Genomic DNA, 25,766 nt, shown 5'->3' on the forward strand with positions numbered 1-25,766 from the left:
CTATATTTTCACACTCACTCCAGAGGGCCACATTGCATATAGCAACATATTTGTCTCCACCAGGCCGAAGGCATGGGGAGAGAGTATGTTTTGCACTCCGTCCGTGTGTCCGTCCGTCCGTCCGTCCGTTATCAGCTAATCTCCGGCACCGTTGGCCCGATCCATGCCAAACTGTGCACACACACTCCCTGGATGCCAACGACGAACCTCTGCCCTAAATATTCCTCAACGGCCTGTTATAGCGCCACCACAAGGCCGATTTAGGCAAAACACATTTCTGTAGATAACTCGTACACATTTTATCCATACATCACACAATTCGGTATACACTATCTCCATAGTCATGTGATCAACACAGATCTGCACAATTTCCCATCTTCTATCCTGATTGGCTAAGATTGGCTTCCAAAGCTCACATGATTGGTCCGTTTCGAACAAAATGTCCAATTTCCATGAAATTATACACACACATTTCCACTAGGCAGAGGACGACATGCCACAATTTTTTCCCCAAATCAGCCTCACGGTGGCGCTATAACAGGCCAATTCCTGTTTTTACCTATAACTGCATCGATCTGTATACAACTTATGTATGCGCACTCCCTAGAGGCCATGGAAAAACATTTTCCCTGCATCCCTCCACATCTGACTGTTATAGCGCCCACCATGAGGCCGATTTCTGCAAAACACATTGTTTGTTAGTCGCACAGATTTCATCCAAATCTCACGCAAATCGGTACACATGATCTCTGTAGTCATGAGATCAAGACGAGCCTGTTGTATTTCTCAGATTCTACACTGATTAGCTAAGATTGCCTTCCAAAGTTTTCAAGAGTAGCCCGTTTTGTACAAAATGCTGCACATGTCCTGCTCATCCAGAATTCTATCCTCAGAGATGCTATGAGTGATCTGGCTCTGCATTTCCTCAACAAAATGAAGAAAATTGCAAGATTACTCCTAAACATTTTGCCAAATATCACACACACTCCTATCCTCCTGGTGGAGACCTGTGCCCAGAAGGGCACTTTTTCTAGTTTGTTGCTATTTTTGAATTGAAATCCTGAAAAGTAAAATTTTAATTTAATTTCAAATGCCTAATACATTAGGCATACAAAAAAAGACAATAACATTTTAATACTACTCATTAAGGTACAATACTAATTTAGAGTAATTTAGTAATTAAAGCGAGTCATGTTTGCCGTAGTCTGAAAACCCACCTTTTCAGACTCCATCATGGCCCATAGCACTTACCCTACCCCCTTAGATAGCATTTCTGTAGACTTAGATATCATTTGATACAGACTTATAGCATGTTATGTAGACAGCACTATAATTGCATTGTATGTATTCATAGCACATCGAAGTACATATGTATAGCATAGTATAGTATATATGTATAGTTTTATATGTATAGCTTCATTATATAGATATTCCACTATTACTTTCTTAGCTTGACCTCGCCCCCCGAACCCACCTCACCCCTGCCCACTTCTACAGGCTGGAATGGCTTAGGGTCGACGACAGAGTACAGCATCTTGCAATGGGTCTGGTCCACAAGATTCGATACACCACCAAGATACCCATGTACCTGTATAGATACTTCCTTAATGTTAACGTTAAGTCCACACCCACAACACCAGAGGGAGTGCAACGAACCATGTACAACCCAGATTCGGCACAAACAAGGGACTAAATTATTTTCGCTCCTATGCCACCAAAATGTGGAACGCCCTACCAACTGTCATTAAGACATGCGAATCCCTTGACTCCTTCAAAACCGCTCTCAAAGGGCACCTACGGACGGCTGCAATTCGAAACTGGCCCCTGTAAAATCGGAATCCCTCAAACACGAACGCAAGGACAACACAAGAGACGGTCGCGGCCACACAGCCAACTCAAGGTATGGCCACTGAGCCGACTTGGGGACCCAACGCAAGGACAACACAAGAGACGGTCACGGCCACACAGCCAACTCAAGGTACGGCCACGGAGCCGACTTGGGGACCCAACACAAGGACAACACAAGAGACGGTCACGGCCACACAGCCAACTCAAGGTACGGCCACGGAGCCGACTTGGGGAACCAACACAGCTCCTCCAAGGAAAACAAACAAATTAACGGAGCTGAACGTGAATCCCCCCCACCGCCCACCCCTTTTTTCCCTCACTGTATATGTTTCTTTTCCCTTTTTACCTCCTTTATGATGAATTCCTGTTCTGTCTATAGAAGTGTCTATTTGTACGTCTCTAAATGTTTTGATGATTTGAACATGGTGGACCCTATTGGAAACAAGTGTAATGCTTAATTGGGTCGTCCACTCACAGTTAACAGCCTTTGTATTGAGATTGTGCTTGAAATGTACTGTAATTCTGCAAACTGTTAATAAATTCTTCAATAAATCAATCAATCAATGTTTCATGATAAATGCTTTTTATGTGATGTATTCCCATGCTTTTTTGTTCTTGCTTAATGTAAGTCGCTCTGGATCAAGAGCGTCTGCTAAATGCCTATATTGTAAATTGTATGTTTGCAAATCAATAATCAGTATTCTGATATTAACCTGAGGGCCACATTAATCGCAGGTGGGGGGGCCCCCGGGCCGCCAGTTGCCCATAGACAGAGTTACGCAAACTGCGTTCACTTCATGGGGCTTCAGTCCATGTAATGATCTGTAAATCCCTTTATTTTAGCTTGTTTTGTAGTAATCGTGCAACATAAACATGAAAGAGACATTCATTGTCACTGTACAATACTTTAAAACAGTTGTCATGTTGCACACATACATTTTTAATCTTGAATTGCTCTTGAACCAATTCATGCGCTAGGTTTCTGCCCCCTCAATGTCGTAACGGCAGCGGTGGCCGAACGGATAGCGGAGCGGTCTTGATACCGGAAGATCGCCAGTTCGAATCAGCGGTCCGACACGTTAAAATTACCACCGCTGAAGTGCCCTTGAACAAGGCATTGAACCACTACCATGAAATGTGTTCTATGAGCAGGGCCTGGCTGGAAACAAGTTCTTGATCTTAGCCCAGATACCCTGGGTAAATATAGTAATCATTTCATTTCATCATTTAATTTCATTAACTCTTCTATTAGATTACTCTTATTTTGAAGCTTCGGCTGTTCCGGACATAGATGTATAGGATAGGTAAAGCTTCCGGGTCACACCCAGAGTAAACAACACACAGCAGCAGGAGGAGGAGGATGACGTGTAAAGGCTTGTTGTTGTGTCCTTATTAGGCGTAAACAACACTTAACTGAAGCTATACTGTAACAACTCCTACATTATGGAACTTGTCGTGTTGTTTTCGTGTTGTGGTTAATGTTGTTTTCGTTGTCGTTGTCGTCATGGAGAGTCCGGAGGTCACGTTCACGCTGGCCTACGTGGTGTTCTGCTTCTGCTTCGTGTTCACGCCCAACGACGTGGCCGTGCTGCAGAGCCTGTTCTCCGGCTGGCTGGGCTCCGAGGACGTGGGCTTCATCCAGCACCACGTGCGGAGGACCAGCGTCACGCTGCTGCTGCACTGCGCGCTGCCCCTGGGTAAGAGTGATGATCCCCTTCCTTGTTTTATTATTATTATAACCTTATTAACACTGTGCGCTGCCCCTGGGTAAGAGTGATGATCCCCTTCCTTGTTTTATTATTATTATAACCGTATTAACACTGCGTGCTGCCCCTGGGTAAGAGTGATGATCCCCTTCCTTGTTTTATTATTATTATAACCTTATTAACACTGCACGCTGCCCCTGGGTAAGAGTGATGATCCCCTTCCTTGTTTTATTATTATTATAACCGTATTAACACTGCGCGCTGCCCCTGGGTAAGAGTGATGATCCCCTTCCTTGTTTTATTATTATTATAACCTTATTAACACTGCGCGCTGCCCCTGGGTAAGAGTGATGATCCCCTTCCTTGTTTTATTATAACCGTATTAACACTGCACGCTGCCCCTGGGTAAGAGTGATGATCCCCTTCCTTGTTTTATTATTATTATAACCTTATTAACACTGCGCGCTGCCCCTGGGTAAGAGTGATGATCCCCATTCCTTGTTTTATTATTATTATAAACTTATTAACACTGTGCGCTGCCCCTGGGTAAGAGTGATGATCCCCTTCCTTGTTTTATTATTATTATAACCTTATTAACACTGTGCGCTGCCCCTGGGTAAGAGTGATGATCCCCATTCCTTGTTTTATTATTATTATAACCTTATTAACACTGCGCTGCCCCTGGGTAAGAGTGATGATCCCCTTCCTTGTTTTATTATTATTATAACCTTATTAACACTGTGGGCTGCCCCTGGGTAAGAGTGATGATCCCCATTCCTTGTTTTATTATTATTATAACCTTATTAACACTGCGCTGCCCCTGGGTAAGAGTGATGATCCCCATTCCTGGTTTTATTATTATAACCTTATTTATCCTTGTTGAGTGTGGTGCAACCACTCCTATAAAGACAGCTATGTGGGTCCCTGGGTCTGTCCCTGGCTGGGTCCCTGGGTCTGTCCCTGGGTCTGTCCCTGGCTGGGTCCCTGGGTCTGTCCCTGGCTGGGTCCCTGGGTCTGTCCCTGGCTGGGTCCCTGGGTCTGTCCCTGGGTCCCTGGGTCTGTCCCTGGGTCTGTCCCTGGGTCCCTGGGTCTGTCCCTGGCTGGGTCCCTGGGTCTGTCCCTGGCTGGGTCCCTGGGTCTGTCCCTGGCTGGGTCCCTGGGTCTGTCCCTGGCTGGGTCCCTGGCTGGGTCCCTGGCTGGTTCCCTGGCTGGGTCCCTGGCTGGGTCCCTGGGTCTGTCCCTGGCTGGGTCCCTGGGTCTGTCCCTGGCTGGGTCCCTGGGTCTGTCCCTGGCTGGGTCCCTGGGTCTGTCCCTGGCTGGGTCCCTGGGTCTGTCCCTGGGTCTGTCCCTGGGTCTGTCCCTGGCTGGGTCTGTCCCTGGCTGCAATGTTGGTGAGTTTAACGTTGTTTAATACAAGCAGATCACAAACGCAAATTGGATGAGTGGGGAGTCAATGGAGGGTATTGCAACTCTAGATTCATAACAAATCTAGAGTTGCAAATTGCGGCTAGCTGGGTCCCCGGGTCTGTCCCTGGCTGCGTCCCTGGGTCTGTCCCTGGCTGCGTCCCTGGGTCTGTCCCTGGCTGGGTCCCTGGGTCTGTCCTTGCCGCAATTTGCAACTCTAGATTTTTTTTATTATGGGATGAATCTAGAGTTGCAATACCCTCCATTGACTCCCCACTCATCCAATTTGCGTTTGTGATCTGCTTGTATTAAACAACGTTAAACTCACCAACATTGCAGCTGTAGGGCAAGCTTGAATTATCCTCTTTCAATCTGCCGAGCTTTTGTGTCATAAAAATCCACCGTAGAGATGTTATGACCTACTTTCTGTCAAGAAATTCTGTGCAAGTGATTATTTTTCTAAGTGTTGGAGTTTGGAAGCGCTCGTCGTAAGTCACTGAACGGCCCTGCGTGCATCTGTTTCGCATTTGCACATAATGGGTCAGATATTTAGTCCACACAACTTACAAGCTCACCCAGTGTCTCTTTAAATTTCAATTGCATGAGAAAACTTGCATTGTGGAACTAATTAAACAATCAAAACAAAACAATGAAGTAAAGAGAGCTGTGATTACATCGAAACGTAGAGAGAAGATTATCTTCTGAAACTATATAGAAATTGTGCATTTTCGGTCAGAACTCTCTCTCTCTGTCTGTGTTTATGTCTGTCAGTATTTCAGATCATCGGAACGCAGCCGATCAGGCTTGGAACCCAGGCTACAGAAATACTCTCAAACAGAAATTCAGAGTGGGAGACGGACAGACAGACAGTAGTTGTGTGTTAACCCATTCTGTAGGTCTGCTATTTTTGAAAAATCGTGAAAATGTGCCTGAAATCTTTGAATATATATTCTTTCAGAGCGAGTTTTTAACTCAAATCTTTGCTTCTGGGGGGGGGGGGGGGGGGGGGTCCCTGGAACAACATATTTTCAGATCGGGGTCGGCGGCCAATGTTATATATATTTGGGGTTCCTTGACATGAATATGTTTGAGAACAACTGACATAGAAACATGGATTTTTAATAAAACTGTCAGGATTTAGAAGACTTTTTTTTAAATTTCGTCAGGCCGGCCTAAATAGGTTACTACATGGTAATATGTAATGTAATGTAATATGTAATGTAATGTGTATTGCAGGTTACTACATGGTAATATGTAATGTAATGTAATGTAATGTAATGTGTATTGCAGGTTACTACCTGGGAATGTGCATCGCTGCTCCTGAGAAGAACCTGGGATATGTACATCAGGTCAGTGTCTCTCTCTCTCTCTCTCTCTCTCTCTCTCTCTCTCTCTCTGTCCCACATTGTGACTGACAGGCATCAGTGTTCAAACTGAGACCCTGTCTGTCCCACATTGTGACTGACAGGCATCAGTGTTCACATTGAGACCCTGTCTGTCCCACATTGTGACTGACAGGCATCAGTGTTCACATTGAGACCCTGTCTGTCCCACATTGTGACTGACAGGCATCAGTGTTCAAACTGAGACCCTGTCTGTCCCACATTGTGACTGACAGGCATCAGTGTTCACATTGAGACCCTGTCTGTCCCACATTGTGACTGACAGGCATCAGTGTTCAAATTGAGACCCTGTCCCACATTGTGACTGACAGGCATCAGTGTTCACATTGAGACCCTGTCTGTCCCACATTGTGACTGACAGGCATCAGTGTTCACATTGAGACCCTGTCTGTCCCACATTGTGACTGACAGGCATCAGTGTTCACATTGAGACCCTGTCTGTCCCACATTGTGACTGACAGGCATCAGTCAGTGTTCAAATTGAGACCCTGTCTGTCCCACATTGTGACTGACAGGCATCAGTCAGTGTTCAAATTGAGACCCTGTCTGTCCCACATTGTGACTGACAGGCATCAGTCAGTGTTCAAATTGAGACCCTGTCTGTCCCACATTGTGACTGACAGGCATCAGTCAGTGTTCAAATTGAGACCCTGTCCCACATTGTGACTGACAGGCATCAGTCAGTGTTCAAATTGAGACCCTGTCCCACATTGTGACTGACAGGCATCAGTCAGTGTTCAAATTGAGACCCTGTCTGTCCCACATTGTGACTGACAGGCATCAGTCAGTGTTCAAATTGAGACCCTGTCCCACATTGTGACTGACAGGCATCAGTCAGTGTTCAAATTGAGACCCTGTCCCACATTGTGACTGACAGGCATCAGTCAGTGTTCAAATGCCCTAATAGTTTGTGATTTAACCGATAGCCGGTTAGCCGACCGTTAAGAAATATCCGAGTGTGCTTATCAGCTTTACGGATAATTTGCATAATAATAAATGCTCGTTCTGATCTTAAATCCCTTCATTTTAGATAGTTTTTTTTAGTAATAGTACAACATAAACATTACAGAGACTTTAGTTGTCACGGTGCAATACTTTAAAAACAGTTGTCATGTTGCACACGTGCCTACTGCCTAGAATTGCTGTTATTTGCGCCGCCCGCGTTGAAAACAATGTATTTCCAACTCCAGCTTGTCCCTCTCCATCCAGGCTGCATGGACAGCGCTCGAGCGCTCGGTTTCTGCCCCCTCAATGGCGCAAAGTTCTCTGTTGGACTTCAACGGCTACAACGGTAGCTTTGCGGTAGTCAAAACTAAAAGCGAGTATGACAGCGAGACGAGATTAACACAACATGTCGACCGTATCAATGCAGAGACCTGCTTGGCATTTACCCATTTTGGGCGGGAACCCCTTTTGGTGTTTTAAGCCAGTGTTTCCCAACCTGTGTGCCGCGGCACTTTACTGTGCCTTTGGATGTGTCCAGGTGTGCCGCCTGATTTGACCGAAAATAACACTAACCCTCCCCCGAAAGCAATATTATAGCTACTGGGCTGAAGGCTTCCTATTGTTGCGTCGTTGTTGTTGTCACACGTCTAACCATTAGACGTGCGATAACAACGACGGAACAATAGACTCTAACGACCCTCCGCCATTGAAATGTTAATGCTAAAGAGATGCATCCAGAAGATGCTACATTTCGCGCATATGCACGTAGACAGCAGACACATACAGTCCTACATGTCCCGACCCAAACACTGAGGAGGTAAAGTAAACGTGACGTTGTTGTGATTAAACATAATGTGCCACGAAAAATAGCTGTCCAACTGTCCAAGTGTCCATACATGATCGCCTCGTTCGGCCAACAAAATATATCTTCCTCCCTCCACAGAAGCGCAGTGATGCCTGATTTATTCTTCGTCGTACACGTGTTCCATGCTGAAAATGGCTGATTTACAAGCTCACAACGCGTTGCGGACGCAACGCGTTGTGAGCTTGTAGATCAGCTATTTTCAGCACGTGGAAATATGCAGGCTGTGAGAACTGAGACCCTTCACAATAAAAGCATGCAGCTTTCACAAGTTGGCCCATAATAAAGACAAGGAAAAGGATTAAGAATTAGGTGGCATTTCACATTGCATATGAGCTATTTTTTCTCCAAAATGTATATTTTTTAAAGGAATTCTTTTTTTATTATTAAATCCCCCAAAGTTTTTTTTATTCAATAAAGTCTGAGGTTCTATATGGCTATGGGCTGTGGTAATAATAATAATAATAATTCAAAAAAGAAAGAACGAAAATAACTAAAATATTTCATTTTTTGGAACCATGAACTTTAGTTCAAAATATTGAATGATAAACTAAGAACTGAACTAGTTCGTAGCGGCAGCTAGAGGCGGGATCAAGGCATACACAGTGCTGCCTTGATCCCGCCTCTAGCTGCCGCTGATTGGCCAGGCCGTTTTGTGGCCGGGCATCAAGTCTGCCTGAGAGTTCCCAGATGGGAGCAGGAGGGGGGAACCCAGTGTACTTACTCTCTGCTGCCCCATCTGGCGGAGTCAGGTTAGGGGTCCCTGGAACAACATATTTTCAGATGGGGGTCGGTGGCATATTACATGGGGGTCCTTGACATGAAAAGGTTTGAGAACGACTGACACAGAAACATGGGGTTTTTCAGAAAACTGTCAGGATTTAGAAGACATTTGTAGAATCGTTCTCAGGTCAAAATGGGTTGACCGTGACGTATCACTCCTCTAGGTGAGCGTTGTAATGGTGTGACGTATCACTCCTATAAGTGAGCGTTGTAACGGTGTGACGTATCACTCCTATAGGTGAGCGTTGTAATGGTGTGACGTATCACTCCTATAGGTGAGTGTTGTAATGGTGTGACGTATCACTCCTATACGTGAGCGTTGTAACGGTGTGACGTATCACTCCTATAGGTGAGTGTTGTAATGGTGTGACGTATCACTCCTATACGTGAGCGTTGTAACGGTGTGACGTATCACTCCTATAGGTGAGTGTTGTAATGGTGTGATGTATCACTCCTCTATGTGAGTGTTGTAATGGTGTGACGTATCACTCCTATACGTGAGCGTTGTAACGGTGTGACGTATCACTCCTATAGGTGAGTGTTGTAATGGTGTGACGTATCACTCCTATACGTGAGCGTTGTAACGGTGTGACGTATCACTCATATAGGTGAGTGTTGTAATGGTGTGACGTATCACTCCTCTAGGTGAGCGTTGTAATGGTGTGACGTATCACTCCTCTAGGTGAGCGGTGTGACGTATCACTCCTATAGGTGAGCGGTGTGACGTATCACTCCTCTAGGTGAGCGGTGTGACGTATCACTCCTATAGGTGAGTGTTGTAATGGTGTGACGTATCACTCCTATAGGTGAGTGTTGTAATGGTGTGACGTATCACTCCTATACGTGAGCGTTGTAACGGTGTGACGTATCACTCCTATAGGTGAGTGTTGTAATGGTGTGACGTATCACTCCTATACGTGAGCGTTGTAACGGTGTGACGTATCACTCCTATAGGTGAGTGTTGTAATGGTGTGACGTATCACTCCTCTAGGTGAGCGTTGTAATGGTGTGACGTATCACTCATCTAGGTGAGCGGTGTGACGTATCACTCCTATAGATGAGTGTTGTAATGGTGTGACGTATCACTCCTCTAGGTGAGCGTTGTAATGGTGTGACGTATCACTCCTCTAGGTGAGCGTTGTAATGGTGTGACGTATCACTCCTCTAGGTGAGTGTTGTAATGGTGTGACGTATCACTCCTCTAGGTGAGCGTTGTAATGGTGTGACGTATCACTCCTATAGGTGAGTGTTGTAATGGTGTGACGTATCACTCCTATACGTGAGCGTTGTAACGGTGTGACGTATCACTCCTATAGGTGAGTGTTGTAATGGTGTGACGTATCACTCCTCTAGGTGAGCGTTGTAACGGTGTGACGTATCACTCCTCTAGGTGAGCGTTGTAACGGTGTGACGTATCACTCCTATAGGTGAGCGTTGTAATGGTGTGACGTATCACTCCTATAGATGAGTGTTGTAATGGTGTGACGTATCACTCCTCTAGGTGAGCGTTGTAACGGTGTGACGTATCACTCCTCTAGGTGAGCGTTGTAACGGTGTGACGTATCACTCCTATAGGTGAGCGTTGTAATGGTGTGACGTATCACTCCTATAGGTGAGCGTTGTAATGGTGTGACGTATCACTCCTCTAGGTGAGCGTTGTAATGGTGTGACGTATCACTCCTCTAGGTGAGCGTTGTAATGGTGTGACGTATCACTCCTCTAGGTGAGCGTTGTAATGGTGTGACGTATCACTCCTCTAGGTGAGCGTTGTAACGATGTGACGTATCACTCCTAGTTGAGCGTTGTAATGGTGTGACGTATCACTTCTCTAGGTGAGCGTTGTAACGGTGTGACGTATCACTTCTCTAGGTGAGCGTTGTAACGGTGTGACGTATCACTTCTCTAGGTGAGCGTTGTAACGGTGTGACGTATCACTCCTAGTTGAGCGTTGTAATGGTGTGACGTATCACTTCTCTAGGTGAGCGTTGTAACGGTGTGACGTATCACTCCTAGTTGAGCGTTGTAACGGTGTGACGTATCACTTCTCTAGGTGAGCGTTGTAATGGTGTGACATATCACTCCTCTAGGTGAGCGTTGTAATGGTGTGACGTATCACTCCTAGTTGAGCGTTGTAATGGTGTGACGTATCACTCCTAGTTGAGCGTTGTAATGGTGTGACGTATCACTCCTCTAGGTGAGCGTTGTAATGGTGTGACGTATCACTCCTCTAGGTGAGCGTTGTAATGGTGTGACGTATCACTCCTATAGGTGAGCGTTGTAATGGTGTGACGTATCACTCCTCTAGGTGAGCGTTGTAATGGTGTGACGTATCACTCCTATAGGTGAGCGTTGTAATGGTGTGACGTATCACTCCTCTAGGTGAGTGTTGTAATGGTGTGACGTATCACTCCTCTAGGTGAGCGTTGTAATGGTGTGACGTATCACTCCTATAGGTGAGCGTTGTAATGGTGTGACGTATCACTCCTCTAGGTGAGCGTTGTAATGGTGTGACGTATCACTCCTATAGGTGAGCGTTGTAATGGTGTGACGTATCACTCCTCTAGGTGAGCGTTGTAATGGTGTGACGTATCACTCCTATAGGTGAGCGTTGTAATGGTGTGACGTATCACTCCTATAGGTGAGCGTTGTAATGGTGTGACGTATCACTCCTCTAGGTGAGCGTTGTAATGGTGTGACGTATCACTCCTCTAGGTGAGCGTTGTAATGGTGTGACGTATCACTCCTCTAGGTGAGCGTTGTAATGGTGTGACGTATCACTCCTATAGGTGAGCGTTGTAATGGTGTGACGTATCACTTCTCTAGGTGAGCGTTGTAACGGTGTGACATATCACTCCTATAGGTGAGCGTTGTAACGGTGTGACGTATCACTCCTAGTTGAGCGTTGTAATGGTGTGACGTATCACTCCTCTAGGTGAGCGTTGTAATGGTGTGACGTATCACTCCTAGTTGAGCGTTGTAATGGTGTGACGTATCACTCCTATAGGTGAGCGTTGTAACGGTGTGACGTATCACTCCTAGTTGAGCGTTGTAATGGTGTGACGTATCACTCCTCTAGGTGAGCGTTGTAATGGTGTGACGTATCACTCCTCTAGGTGAGCGTTGTAATGGTGTGACGTATCACTCCTCTAGGTGAGCGTTGTAACGGTGTGACGTATCACTCCTCTAGGTGAGCGTTGTAACGGTGTGACGTATCACTCCTCTAGGTGAGCGTTGTAATGGTGTGACGTATCACTCTAGGTGAGCGTTGTAACGGTGTGACGTATCACTCCTATAGGTGAGCGTTGTAATGGTGTGACGTATCACTCCTCTAGGTGAGCGTTGTAATGGTGTGACGTATCACTCCTCTAGGTGAGCGTTGTAATGGTGTGACGTATCACTCCTCTAGGTGAGCGTTGTAATGGTGTGACGTATCACTCCTATAGGTGAGCGTTGTAACGGTGTGACGTATCACTCCTATAGGTGAGCGCTGGCTGGCGGGCGTTCCTCCTGCTCTCCCTCGGCCTCCAGGCGGCGTGCTGGCTGCTGGTCATCCACTGGTCCCGCCTCCGCTGGTCCAACCACCCAATCAGCCGGGCCCTGCAGGCCCACGCCCTGCCCCCCCGCTCCGGCTGGGGCGCCGTGGCCACCAGCATCAACACGGAGTTCCGGCGGATCGATAAGTTCGCCACGGGGCCCCCCGGGGCCCGGGTGGTCATCACCGACACCTGGGTCTTAAAGGTATGTAGTAGCCACGGGTAGGGGCCCCGGGGGGCCCCTACCCGTACCATACCCCTACCCCCTACCCGTACCATACCCCTACCATACCCCTACCCCCGGGGTCCCCTACCCCCCGGGGGGCCCCCCGGGGGGTAGGGGCCCCCCGGGTGGTCATCACAGACACCTGGGTCTTAAAGGTATGGAGTGGCCACGGGGCCCCCTGGGGCCCCCTGGGGCCCCCCGGGTGGTCATCACAGACACCTGGGTCTTAAAGGTATGTAGTGGCCACGGGGCCCCCCGGGGCCCCCCGGGTGGTCATCAAACATGGCCTAAATCATCAGTGTGTTTTGTCATGTCCAGAGTCTCAACACACGCTGCTGGAAAAGGAAGATCAGCATCAACATAAAGCTGGTCAATGTACGGAGGCACAGTGCTGTAAAATATCAAACGACTGAGCTTGCACAAAAACAAATTTCACCCGCGTGTGTGTGTGTGTGTGTGTGCGTGTGCGTGTGCATGTGTGTGCGTGTGTGCATGGCCTAGGTGACCACCTACTATGTGCACGTGGCGCTGCAGAGTGACAGCCACCTGACCGTGACAGAGTCCAGACAGCACCAGTTGAGCCCAGACACGGCCACGCCCACACAGATGCTGACCCTGAGAGTGGCCAGTATCAACCCCGCTGTCAAGCCTTTTGATATCAGGTGTGTGACTCCCTCCTTACTGGCCTCCTTACTGGCCTCCTTACTGACTCCCTCCTTACTGTGACTCCCTCCTTACTGGCCTCCTTACTGGCCTCCTTACTGGCCTCCTTACTGACTCCCTCCTTACTGGCCTCCTTACTGGCCTCCTTACTGGCCTCCTTACTGACTCCCTCCTTACTGTGACTCCCTCCTTACTGGCCGACCAGCATGACTCCCTCCTTACTGGAGATATCAGGTGTGTGACTCCCTCCTTACTGGCCTCCTTACTGGCCTCCTTACTGACTCCCTCCTTACTGGCTGATATCAGGTGTGTGACTCCCTCCTTACTGGCCTCCTCCCTCCTTACCTTACTGGCCTCCTCCCTCCTTACTGGCCGACCAGCATGATATCAGGTGTGTGACTCCCTCCTTACTGGCCGACCAGCATGATATCAGGTGTGTGACTCCCTCCTTACTGGCCGACCAGCATGATATCAGGTGTGTGACTCCCTCCTTACTGGCCGACCAGCATGATATCAGGTGTGTGACTCCCTCCTTACTGGCCGACCAGCATGATATCAGGTGTGTGACTCCCTCCTTACTGGCCGACCAGCATGATATCAGGTGTGTGACTCCCTCCTTACTGGCCGACCAGCATGATATCAGGTGTGTGACTCCCTCCTTACTGGCCGACCAGCATGATATCAGGTGTGTGACTCCCTCCTTACTGGCCGACCAGCATGATATCAGGTGTGTGACTCCCTCCTTACTGGCCGACCAGCATGATATCAGGTGTGTGACTCCCTCCTTACTGGCCGACCAGCATGATATCAGGTGTGTGACTCCCTCCTTACTGGCCGACCAGCATGATATCAGGTGTGTGACTCCCTCCTTACTGGCCGACCAGCATGATATCAGGTGTGTGACTCCCTCCTTACTGGCCGACCAGCATGATATCAGGTGTGTGACTCCCTCCTTACTGGCCGACCAGCATGCGCGCACTTAACCCATTTTGACCTGAGATCAAATTCTAAAAATGTCTTCTAAATCCTGACAGTTTTCTGAAAAAGCTATGTTTCTATATATATATAAACTTTATTACAGGCTCGTGGCCCACAAGGTAAGACAGTACATCACAAATAGAGAATAAAAATAAATAAAAATACAGTACATTTACCCAGCCCCACAGGTTACTACTCTAAGCGAGGCACTCGTGCCAGTGTCCTCTGATGGTAGAAGTGTACCTTACAGAACTACGGCCTGGGTCTGTCATCTGTCCAATGAGTCCATTCAGTGTCCTCTGATGGTAGAAGTGTACCTTACAGAACTACGGCCTGGGTCTGTCATCTGTTCAATGAGTCCATTCAGTGAGCGATCCAGCCTGCTCATGAATTTGAATGTCAGGTTCCTCAACAGAGCCATGAATGTAGTGAGACCCAATGAACAGAAAAGCCCACTGGCTCTAGTGCTCCTGGGTTTTTTTAACAGGATTCGAAGACAGTCATTATAGGCTACTTGCAGCTTGCGTAGACTCTCCTTCTTATACTTCACCCACAGTGGAGCTGTGTAGAGAGGGGTGCAATAAGCTCTAAAGAGGTTTACCTTAACATCCGTAGTACAATGGTGAAATTTACGGACCAACATGTTGGCTTGTACATATAGCATTCTCCTCTGTCTAAACATGTCCTCATTATCTAAGGTATCTGTTATGATATGCCCAAGATATTTTGTAATCTTGGACACGCCCATAATTTGACCAGACAGATGAAAGGCAGGAAACTTAAGTTCCAGATCTTCTTTAGTTCTACATATCAGTACCATGCTCTTCTTAGCATTATAAAGAATATCAAAGTCAAACCCATAATTTGTACATACATTGAGTAGCTGTTGGAACCCACTGCTACTAGGGGAAAGTATGGCAAGGTCATCCGCGTACATAAAATGATTAATCAGGCTATCACCAATCATACAACCTGTTCTGCACCCCTCCAGCTGCATTGACAGGCCGTCCATATATAAATTGAAGAGGGCTGGGGGTAAAATCCCCCCCCTGCCTGACACCATTACCCACCTGAAAAGGGGTGGATAATGTGCTCCCCCACTTTACCTGCATTTTCTGGTTAGCATACCAGTAAACAAGAATGCGTATTAAACCGTTTGGCACACCCCTAAGCTTGAGCTTATTAAAGAGCTTGTAGTGATGAATTCTGTCAAAAGCTCTCGACGCATCAATAAAACCAACCAGCATAGTAGAGCCCTGCCTTCTATAGGTCTCTACTGCTTCTTTCAGAGCATAGATACATAGTAGAGCCCTGCCTTCTATAGGTCTCCACTGCTTCTTTCAGAGCATAAATACATAGTAGAGCCCTTCCTTCTATAGGTCTCCACTGCTTCTTTCAGAGCATAGATACATAGTAGAGCCCTTCCTTCTATAGGTCTCTACTGCTTCTTTCAGAGCATAGATACATAGTAGAGCCCTGCCTTCTATAGGTCTCTACTGCTTCTTTCAGAGCATAGATACATAGTAGAGCCCTTCCTTCTATAGGTCTCCACTGCTTCTTTCAGAGCATAGATACATAGTAGAGCCCTGCCTTCTATAGGTCTCTACTGCTTCTTTCAGAGCATAGATACATAGTAGAGCCCTGCCTTAGGTCTCTACTGCTTCTTTCAGAGCATAGATACATAGTAGAGCCCTTCCTTCTATAGGTCTCCACTGCTTCTTTCAGAGCATAGATACATAGTAGAGCCCTGCCTTCTATAGGTCTCTACTGCTTCTTTCAGAGCATAGATACATAGTAGAGCCCTGCCTTAGGTCTCTACTGCTTCTTTCAGAGCATAGATACATAGTAGAGCCCTGCCTTCTATAGGTCTCTACTGCTTCTTTCAGAGCATAAATACATAGTAGAGCCCTGCCTTCTATAGGTCTGCACTGCTTCTTTCAGAGCATAAATACATAAGTCTGTACTATGTTTGGGCTTGAAGCCAAACTGATTGTCAGTGGTGGAAATGTATATACTTAATCTATCAAGGAGTAGTTTTTCTAGTACTTTAGACACAATACTGGCAAGAGCTATGGGTCTGTAGTTATCTATACTTCCTACTTTCCCAGCTTTGTCTTTTATTATAGGAACCAGAACGACAGACAGCATGGACTCTGGTAAAGTGCCATGAGTCAACATCCCTGAGAAGCAGATAGACAACAACACTGCCAATCTGGGACCAGCTAGCTTTAAGTGTTCTGCTGTAATATTGTCCAGACCACTGGATTTTCTGTCAGCAAGTTGCCGTATGGCATTAACAACCTCATGGGTGTTAAAGAATATACTATCCTCTTCTAGAGCACCTATATGGTAAGGCTCACCCTTCACACAATGAAATAGTGTTGCATAATGCTGCCTCCAGAGGGCAGCGATGCCCACTGGATCTGTCACCCCCTCTACATTACATGGGAGTGCTGTTTTAGCCCTGTTAAGGGACTTTATCTCTTTCCAAAGGTTAGTGATGTCATTATCAAGTAGATTATTAGCCATAGATTGAGCACTCAGGGCCTGCTCTTGTTTGCTTATAAACCTTAATGCATATTTGTACTTTTGCATTTGTTTTCTTTTTATGTTCAAGGACAGGTCCCTGTCTGGGCCTGCCAGCTATTACCCAGGCCTTATGGGCCTCATTGGCCTCTGCATGGTGGCTAGCTACAAATGTATTCCACCCTGGCTTGATGTTCTTGGCCTTTCTAGGGCGGGTGAATAGAAACCTGCTAGCATCATGAAGAGCTCTCACTATTTCATCATACATCAGGCATAGACTTTCACCATGGGAGGAGTCCTCACAGTTCATTCATGGGCAAATTCACTTTACTCAATAATTCATCAGAACAAAAGCAATATTTAAGGATATCAGCTTTCAATAGTTTACCCCAGTCTATTTTAACCTCTCTGTTTTCTTCATTCTTAGCCAGCGAGGGGACATTATCCATATTTAGTACCATGGCAATAGGGATGTGGTCAGATGTAGCTAACCCATAACATATGTCAAGGCTTTCTAACGAGGCATGAGCATCAACAGTGGAAACCACGTGATCCAACCAGGAAGTAGTATTCCATGCTTCACTAACATAAGCAAAACTCGTGTCAGGCAAGAGCACTTTACTTGATATTAATAAATTAGCGTCATTTGTAAACCTCACCATACTTTTAGCAAATAAAGACTTACTATCCGTCAGATCGGCATTATAATCACCCAGGACATAAATACATGACAAGTTGTTATCCTCAATAAAGGATTGAATAAATGCAAGCCTGCTCACAAATTCATCGAGATGATCGTAGGACTCATATGGCGTGTAAATATTGAGAATAATACAATTCTTACCATTGCAATTAAACTCAAGCCCAATGGCCCAGTCCACATTTAAATGTAACATTTTAACCATAGGGTCATATTTAATATTCCATAAAATTGCAACTCCTCCAGCTATCGTGCTGAGGAGAATTCTCGTGCTGAGGTCCGTGGTGGATTCTCCAGCACCATGGAAGTCTGGGTGCAGGGTGTTTAGTTTATCCAAGTCCTGCTTGGCCAACCAAGTTTCTTGTATACACAAGACATCACAGTCATCCAGCAGTGTATCCACCACTAGCAGCCGTATGCCCTACTCGTAGGCCAGGAGAATTGTAGGACACAACCCGCATTATTAGCCTGTGCTATCCCCGTCAGGGCAGCTGGTTTCCCCGCTGTCCGCCGCCACCTCCACCGCTACGTCCGCGGGGGCTGTAGGTGCACCAACTCCTGGGCGCGACATCCCCTCTCTCCTCGGGAAAGGGATCCTCTCTGGTAGCCTCACCCCGCCTGTTACTCCTCTTGGTCGGCGAGGCTCGAAGAATTGTCTGATGACTGACCCGGCTGGCCAGAACTGAGGGTCGTACATCTCCTGCCACTCAGTCAGTCGTTCTTCGATTTTTCAAAAATAGCAGACCTACAAGCTCGTAGCGCGCCACTCGGTGGCACCAAAAGGGGTTCCCGCCCCAAAATGGATTAATCCAATCTGACGGGAACCCCTTTTGGTGTTTTAAGCATTATGTTATACTTAAGCTATTGAAAAATAGCAGATCTACAAGCTCATAGCGTGGCACCAAGTGCCGCGCTACGAGCTTGTAGGCCTGCTATTTTTTAAATCATGAAAATGTGGTGCAAATCTTTGAATATATATTATTACAGAGTGAACATTTTAAACTCAAAACCTTGCTTCTGGGGGGGGGGGGGGGGTCCCTGGAACAACATATTTTCAGATGGGGGGGGGGGGTCCCTGGAACAACATATTTTCAGATGGGGGGGGGGGGTCCCTGGAACAACATATTTTCAGATGGGGGTCGGCGGCCAATTTCATAACATTTCTGGGGTCGTTGACATGAAATAATTTGAGAACACAGAAACATGGGTGTTTCAGAAAACTGTCAGGATTTAGAAGACATTTGTAGAATCGTCCTCAGGTCTAAATGGGTTAATACGCGTGTGCAGCAGTTGTATCTGGTTCGGCTGTAATGTAACCTTCGTCCGATCACGGTTCGGTTCCATCGTGTATTTATTGCGCTTCCCGTGCAGATCCAACTAGAATGTGTGTGTGTGTTGAGTGTTGACAACAAACGGCTGTAACGTTTTCCTCCCAGGTTGAACTCCACAGAGTACTCGGAGCTGCGCGAGAAGCTCCACGCTCCCATCAGGAACGCTGCCAACGTGGTGATCCACCAGACCATCAGCGACCTCTTCCTGGAGACCTTCAAGGCCCAGGTGGAGCTCAACCTCCCGTACAGGCTGCCCAGCGAACAGGTAACCCCCAATACAGGCTGCCCAGCGAACAGGTAGACCTCAGTACAGGCTGCCCAGCGAACAGGTAACCCCCAATACAGGCTGCCCAGCGAACAGGTAACCCCCAATACAGGCTGCCCAGCGAACAGGTAGACCTCAGTACAGGCTGCCCAGCGAACAGGTAACCCCCAATACAGGCTGCCCAGCGAACAGGTAACCCCCAATACAGGCTGCCCAGTGAACAGGTAGACCTCAATACAGGCTGCCCAGCGAACAGGTAACCCTCAATACAGGCTGCCCAGCGAACAGGTAGACCTCAATACAGGCTGCCCAGTGAACAGGTAGACCTCAATACAGGCTGCCCAGTGAACAGGTAACCCTCAATACAGGCTGCCCAGCGAACAGGTAACCCCCAATACAGGCTGCCCAGTGAACAGGTAGACCTCAATACAGGCTGCCCAGCGAACAGGTAAACCTCAGTACAGGCTGCCCAGCGAACAGGTAACCCCCAATACAGGCTGCCCAGCGAACAGGTAAACCTCAATACAGGCTGCCCAGCGAACAGGTAGACCTCAGTGAACAGGTAAACCTCAATACAGGCTGCCCAGCGAACAGGTAGACCTCAGTACAGGCTGCCCAGTGAACAGGTAGACCTCAGTACAGGCTGCCCAGTGAACAGGTAAACCTCAATACAGGCTGCCCAGCGAACAGGTAAACCTCAATACAGGCTGCCCAGTGAACAGGTAGACCTCAATACAGGCTGCCCAGCGAACAGGTAGACCTCAATACAGGCTGCCCAGTGAACAGGTAAACCTCAATACAGGCTGCCCAGCGAACAGGTAGACCTCAGTACAGGCTGCCCAGCGAACAGGTAGACCGGTGAACTGTCGGCAGTGGTGAGTGACACAACTTATAAATAGCCGATCTACAAGCTCACAACGCGTCGCAGTGAGCCAGCGACGCGTTGTGAGCTTGTAGATTGGCTATCCCTGCAGCGGATTTCGGGTGGTTGCGGATATATAAATTGGATTAATTAATTAATGCTCGGATTCGGGTGACAAAAAGGCTCATCCGCTGATCTCTAATATGCGCTGATCTCTAATAGGCGCTGATCTCTAATAGGCGCTGATCTCTAATAGGCGCTGAGGCGCTGATCTCTAATAGGCGCTGATCTCTAATAGGCGCTGAGGCGCTGATCTCTAATAGGCGCTGATCTCTAATAGGCTGATCTCTAATAGGCGCTGATCTCTAATAGGCTGATCTCTAATAGGCGCTGAGATGTTGCACACAATCTTTCTCTCTCAGGGCTCAGACAGAACAACAGAATGGTTAACGAACTAATGTTAAAAGGGGAATACCACTAATTTTCAACATTTTTTCTATGTCATTAACAGATTAATCGCCCAGGACGAAGTTCTTTGTCCTTTCTATTAGTAACGCCCGACGCTCAGGACGAAGTATTGTCCTAAAGACGAAGTTTATTGATACGAGAACAGATCGCCTGGCTGTATAGCCCAGGCACGCCTGCTGGGCTCTCCTCGGTGATGCGCAAGACTGAGACGTCATCAAAAAACTCCCTCCTCTGTTTAGCTGATGAAAACAAAAATCTTAAAACGTTCATAAATCGCGATCTAAATCATCCCGTCTTTTTCTGAAAAAAGATCCTGTGTTAGACGGTGCTCCGCGGTCCAGTCGCTAGTCTCGATAGATTTATTCTTGTCTCCCGTTGTTGTCGATCGATTCTAAAGTGCTGTGGCTATTGTTAGCTGCTACACAACATCATGAACTTCCGGCCGGTTCGTCCGGAAAAGGCGTCCGTGTTTATAAATCGACTGGGCGCATGAATGTAATGGATTAAACATGAATGTAATGGATTAAACATGAATGTAATGGATTAAACATGAATGTAATGGATTAAATAGTTCCGGGCAATTAAAGTGTTAATATACCTTAGAGCTGTTGTGTGGATATAATAAAAATGTCCCCCCATTCTGTGTTTCCTAGAACTGGGGGTCTTTTTATTATTTCCACACAACAGCTCTAAGGTATATTAATGACATAGTCAAATGTTGAAAATGAGTGGAATTCCCCTTTAATGACCAGAAGGTGGCCTTGTGGTTAGAGTGTCCGCCCTGAAACCGGGAGGTCCGGGGGTTCGATCCCCGGCCGGGTCATACCAAAGACTGTACAAATGGGACCCAATGCCCTCCCTGGGCATCAATGGGTCAAATCAACTAATGATTCCTGAGCGCGGTGCACGCTGCGGCTCACCACGCCAAGAGATGGGTCAAATGCGGAGAACAAATTTAAAGTGTGTGACTAATCTTTCTCTCTCTCTCTGTCTCCTCTTTGTTCAGGAATTGGAGCCTTGTATTGGTTGCATGCAGGTTCCAGCATCCACCAAACTCATCAGATTCTGCCATGTGGAAGGTTAGTAGTGTGTCAGAGTTACGCAAACTCCTTTCACTTCATGGGGCTTCAGTCCAATGGAGGCTCTTCTACATAGACTTCTATTGGTCACTTCATGGGGCTTCAGTCCAATGGCGGCTCTCCTACATAGACTTCTATTGGTCACTTCATGGGGCTTCAGTCCAATGGCGGCTCTCCTACATAGACTTCTATTGGTCACTTCATGGGGCTTCAGTCCAATGGCGGCTCTCCTACATAGACTTCTATTGGTCACTTCATGGGGCTTCAGTCCAATGGCGGCTCTCCTACATAGACTTCTATTGGTCACTTCATGGGGCTTCAGTCCAATGGCGGCTCTCCTACATAGACTTCTATTGGTCACTTCATGGGGCTTCAGTCCAATGGCGGCTCTCCTACATAGACTTCTATTGGTCACTTCATGGGGCTTCAGTCCAATGGCGGCTCTCCTACATAGACTTCTATTGGTCACTTCATGGGGCTTCAGTCCAATGGCGGCTCTCCTACATAGACTTCTATTGGTCACTTCATGGGGCTTCAGTCCAATGGCGGCTCTCCTACATAGACTTCTATTGGTCACTTCATGCGGCTTCAGTCCAATGGAGGCTCTCCTACATAGACTTCTTTTGAGAACGGGGACAACAAATAGGGGCAAGTCCTGGACCGTAAGTAGGCAGAAATGCATTGGACTCAGGCAACAGCCCAGCTTTAACCCATTCTGGATGGGAACCCCTTTTGGTGTTTTAACTAAGCATTATGTTATACTTTAGCTATCGAAAAATAGCAGATCTACAAGCTCACAGCGCGCCACAGAGTGGCGCGCTGTGAGCTTGTAGGTCTGCTATTTTTTTTTAAACGTGAAAAATGCAGCACAGATCTTTGAATATATATTCTTTCAGAGCGAACGTTTTTTTTATTTCGACGTCAGGCCTAAATGGGTTAATGATATTAAATCCCTTTATTTTAGCTTGTTTTGTAGTAATAATACAACATAAACATTACAGAACTTTAGTTGTTTTGTAGTAATAGTACAACATAAACATTACAGAGACTTTAGTTGTTTTTGTAGTAATCGTACAACATAAACATCACAGAGACTTTAGTTGTTTTGTAGTAATAGTACAACATAAACATTACAGAGACTTTAGTTGTTTTGTAGTAATAGTACAACATAAACATTACAGAGACTTTAGTTGTTTTGTAGTAATAGTACAACATAAACATTACAGAGACTTTAGTTGTTTTGTAGTAATAATACAACATAAACATTACAGAGACTTTAGTTGTTTTGTAGTAATAGTACAACATAAACATTACAGAGACTTTAGTTGTTTTGTAGTAATCGTACAACATAAACATTACAGAGACTTTAGTTGTTTTGTAGTAATAGAACATAAACATTACAGAGACTTTAGTTGTTTTGTAGTAATAGTACAACATAAACATTACAGAGACTTTAGTTGTTTTGTAGTAATCGTACAACATAAACATTACAGAGACTTTAGTTGTTTTGTAGTAATAATACAACATAAACATTACAGAGACTTTAGTTGTTTTGTAGTAATCGTACAACATAAACATTACAGAGACTTTAGTTGTTTTGTAGTAATAGTACAACATAAACATTACAGAGACTTTAGTTGTTTTGTAGTAATCGTACAACATAAACATTACAGAGACTTTAGTTGTTTTGTAGTAATCGTACAACATAAACATTACAGAGACTTTAGTTGTTTTGTAGTAATCGTACAACATAAACATTACAGAGACTTTAGTTGTTTTGTAGTAATCGTACAACATAAACATTACAGAGACTTTAGTTGTTTTGTAGTAATAATACAACATAAACATTACAGAGACTTTATTTGTTTTGTAGTAATCGTACAACATAAACATTACAGAGACTTTAGTTGTTTTGTAGTAATCGTACAACATAAACATTACAGAGACTTTAGTTGTCACTGTACAATACTTTAAAACAGTTGTCATGTTGCACACGTGCCTAAAATTGGTCTTATGTATTCCCAACTCCAGCTTGTCTCAGTTCAGGCTGCATGAACAGCGCTCGAGCGCTCGGTTTCTTCCCCCTCAATGTCGTAACTCTTCTATTAGATGGCTCGTGTGTGTGTGTGTGTGTGTGTGTGTGTGTGTGTGTGTGTGTGTGTGTGTGTGTGTGTGTGTGTGTGTGTGTGTGTGTGTGTGTGTGTGTGTGTGTGTGTGTGTGTGTGTGTGTGTGTGTGTGTGTGTGTGTGTGTGTGTGTGTGTGTGTGTGGCGCGCTACGAGCTTGTAGGTCTGCTATTTTTGAAAAAACGTGAAAAATGCAGCACAGATCTTTGAATATATATTCTTTCAGAGCGAACGTTTTTTTTATTTCGACGTCAGGCCTAAATGGTTTAATGATCTTAAATCCCTTTATTTTAGCTTGTTTTGTAGTAATCGTACAAACACACACACACAGTCTCTTACTAAATGTAAGTCCAAAACATGTGTAATTAATTCTACATGTTCCACCCCGGCCGTTGCAGGAGGAGGAGGCGAGGCCGGTGGCGGGGAGCCAGAGTGCCAGCAGTGCTTCTGCAGACCCATGTGGTGCGTGTCCTGCATGGGCCGCTGGTTCGCCAGCCGCCAGGACCAGCAGAGACCCGACACCTGGCTGGCCAGCCGCGTGCCCTGCCCCACCTGCAGGGCCAAGTTCTGCATCCTGGACGTCTGTCTGGTCCGCTGAGCGGAAGGAAGGACGCACGGACGGAGGGACAGACACACGCAGCGACCATCTGCAAGCTCACAGCGCGTTGCGTCGCCATTATTGCGACACGTTTGTCTGATTCAAGGGTTCTTATTAATTGGGGTTATTTGGGGGTTCCAAAGTGTTGTGAACATAAATAGATGAAATATGGAGATGCAAGGGTTCTGCTTGATGACTTTTGACTATGTGCCTTTATAGAGCGTCGCAGTCCCGCCCCCTACCATGGCCCAGGAAATTAATCCCAATGCATTTTTCCCATAGACATTTCAAAAAGTATTTATTTAAAGACTGTTACGCCGCGGACAAAGCCAACTGGAGTCGTGACAACACAAACAATATTTTGGACCAAACGAAGAACCTGCCGTTTTTTTTCTTCTTTCTAATTATTTGTTCGGCCCAAAAAATTGTGTTTGTTGTCATGATTTGTCACGACTCGAGTTGGCTTTGTCCGCGCGGCGTAAACGTCTTTAAATAAATACTTTCTGAAATGTCTATGAGGAAAATGAACAGAGAATAATTTCCTGGGCCATGGTAGGGGGCGGGGCTGGGCCCTGGTAGGGGGCGGGACTGGGCCCTGGTAGGGGGCGGGACTGGGCCCTGGTAGGGGGCGGGGCTGCGACACTCTATTGTCCCCTTGCAGTGTACCTGTACCCCTGTAATCCCTCTATGTCCAAAATATTAACTTTTCAGGAAATGGAAAACAAAAACTAAACATGTTTTTTAAAACGACACAATGCTGCCTCATCAAAGTTGGTATTGTGACTTTAGCCCATTCTGGGCGGGAACCCCTTTTGGTGTTTTAAGCATTGTTATACTTTAGCTATTGAAAAAAATAGATCTACAAGCTAGCTCATAGCGCGGCACTCGGTGCATGGTGGTCTGCTAGCTCATAGCGCGGCACTCGGTGCATGGTGGTCTGCTAGCTCATAGCGCGGCACTCGGTGCATGGTGGTCTGCTAGCTCATAGCGCGGCACTCGGTGCATGGTGGTCTGCTAGCTCATAGCGCGGCACTCGGTGCCTGGTGGTCTGCTAGCTCATAGCGCGGCACTCGGTGCATGGTGGTCTGCTAGCTCATAGCGCGGCACTCGGTGCATGGTGGTCTGCTAGCTCATAGCGCGGCACTCGGTGCATGGTGGTCTGCTAGCTCATAGCGCGGCACTCGGTGCATGGTGGTCTGCTAGCTCATAGCGCGGCACTCGGTGCATGGTGGTCTGCTAGCTCATAGCGCGGCACTCGGTGCATGGTGGTCTGAGCTAGCTCATAGCGCGGCACTCGGTGCATGGTGGTCTGCTAGCTCATAGCGCGGCACTCGGTGCATGGTGGTCTGCTAGCTCATAGCGCGGCACTCGGTCCATGGTGGTCTGCTAGCTCATAGCGCGGCACTCGGTGCATGGTGGTCTGCGGCCAAATACATTTTCAAATACCTTTTTGAGGGTCCT

At 46.6% G+C, this 25,766-nt stretch overlaps 1 protein-coding gene across 1 annotated transcript; it reads left to right on the top strand.

The window, feature by feature from the left end:
* Window positions 1-3,185: 3,185 nt before the first annotated feature.
* On the top strand, window positions 3,186-24,860 carry tmem129 (transmembrane protein 129, E3 ubiquitin protein ligase). Its single transcript, XM_079531286.1, has 7 exons — window positions 3,186-3,545; window positions 6,249-6,307; window positions 12,432-12,689; window positions 13,212-13,372; window positions 19,014-19,173; window positions 21,510-21,582; window positions 24,106-24,860. The coding sequence occupies exons 1-7, from the start codon at window positions 3,353-3,355 to the stop codon at window positions 24,303-24,305; spliced, it is 1,104 nt and encodes a 367-aa protein (XP_079387412.1). The 5' UTR covers window positions 3,186-3,352; the 3' UTR covers window positions 24,306-24,860.
* Window positions 24,861-25,766: the final 906 nt, after the last annotated feature.

The sequence above is a fragment of the Electrona antarctica genome (assembly GCF_951216825.1).
Source record: "Electrona antarctica genome assembly, contig: scaffold_49, whole genome shotgun sequence".
NCBI lineage: Eukaryota > Metazoa > Chordata > Actinopteri > Myctophiformes > Myctophidae > Electrona > Electrona antarctica.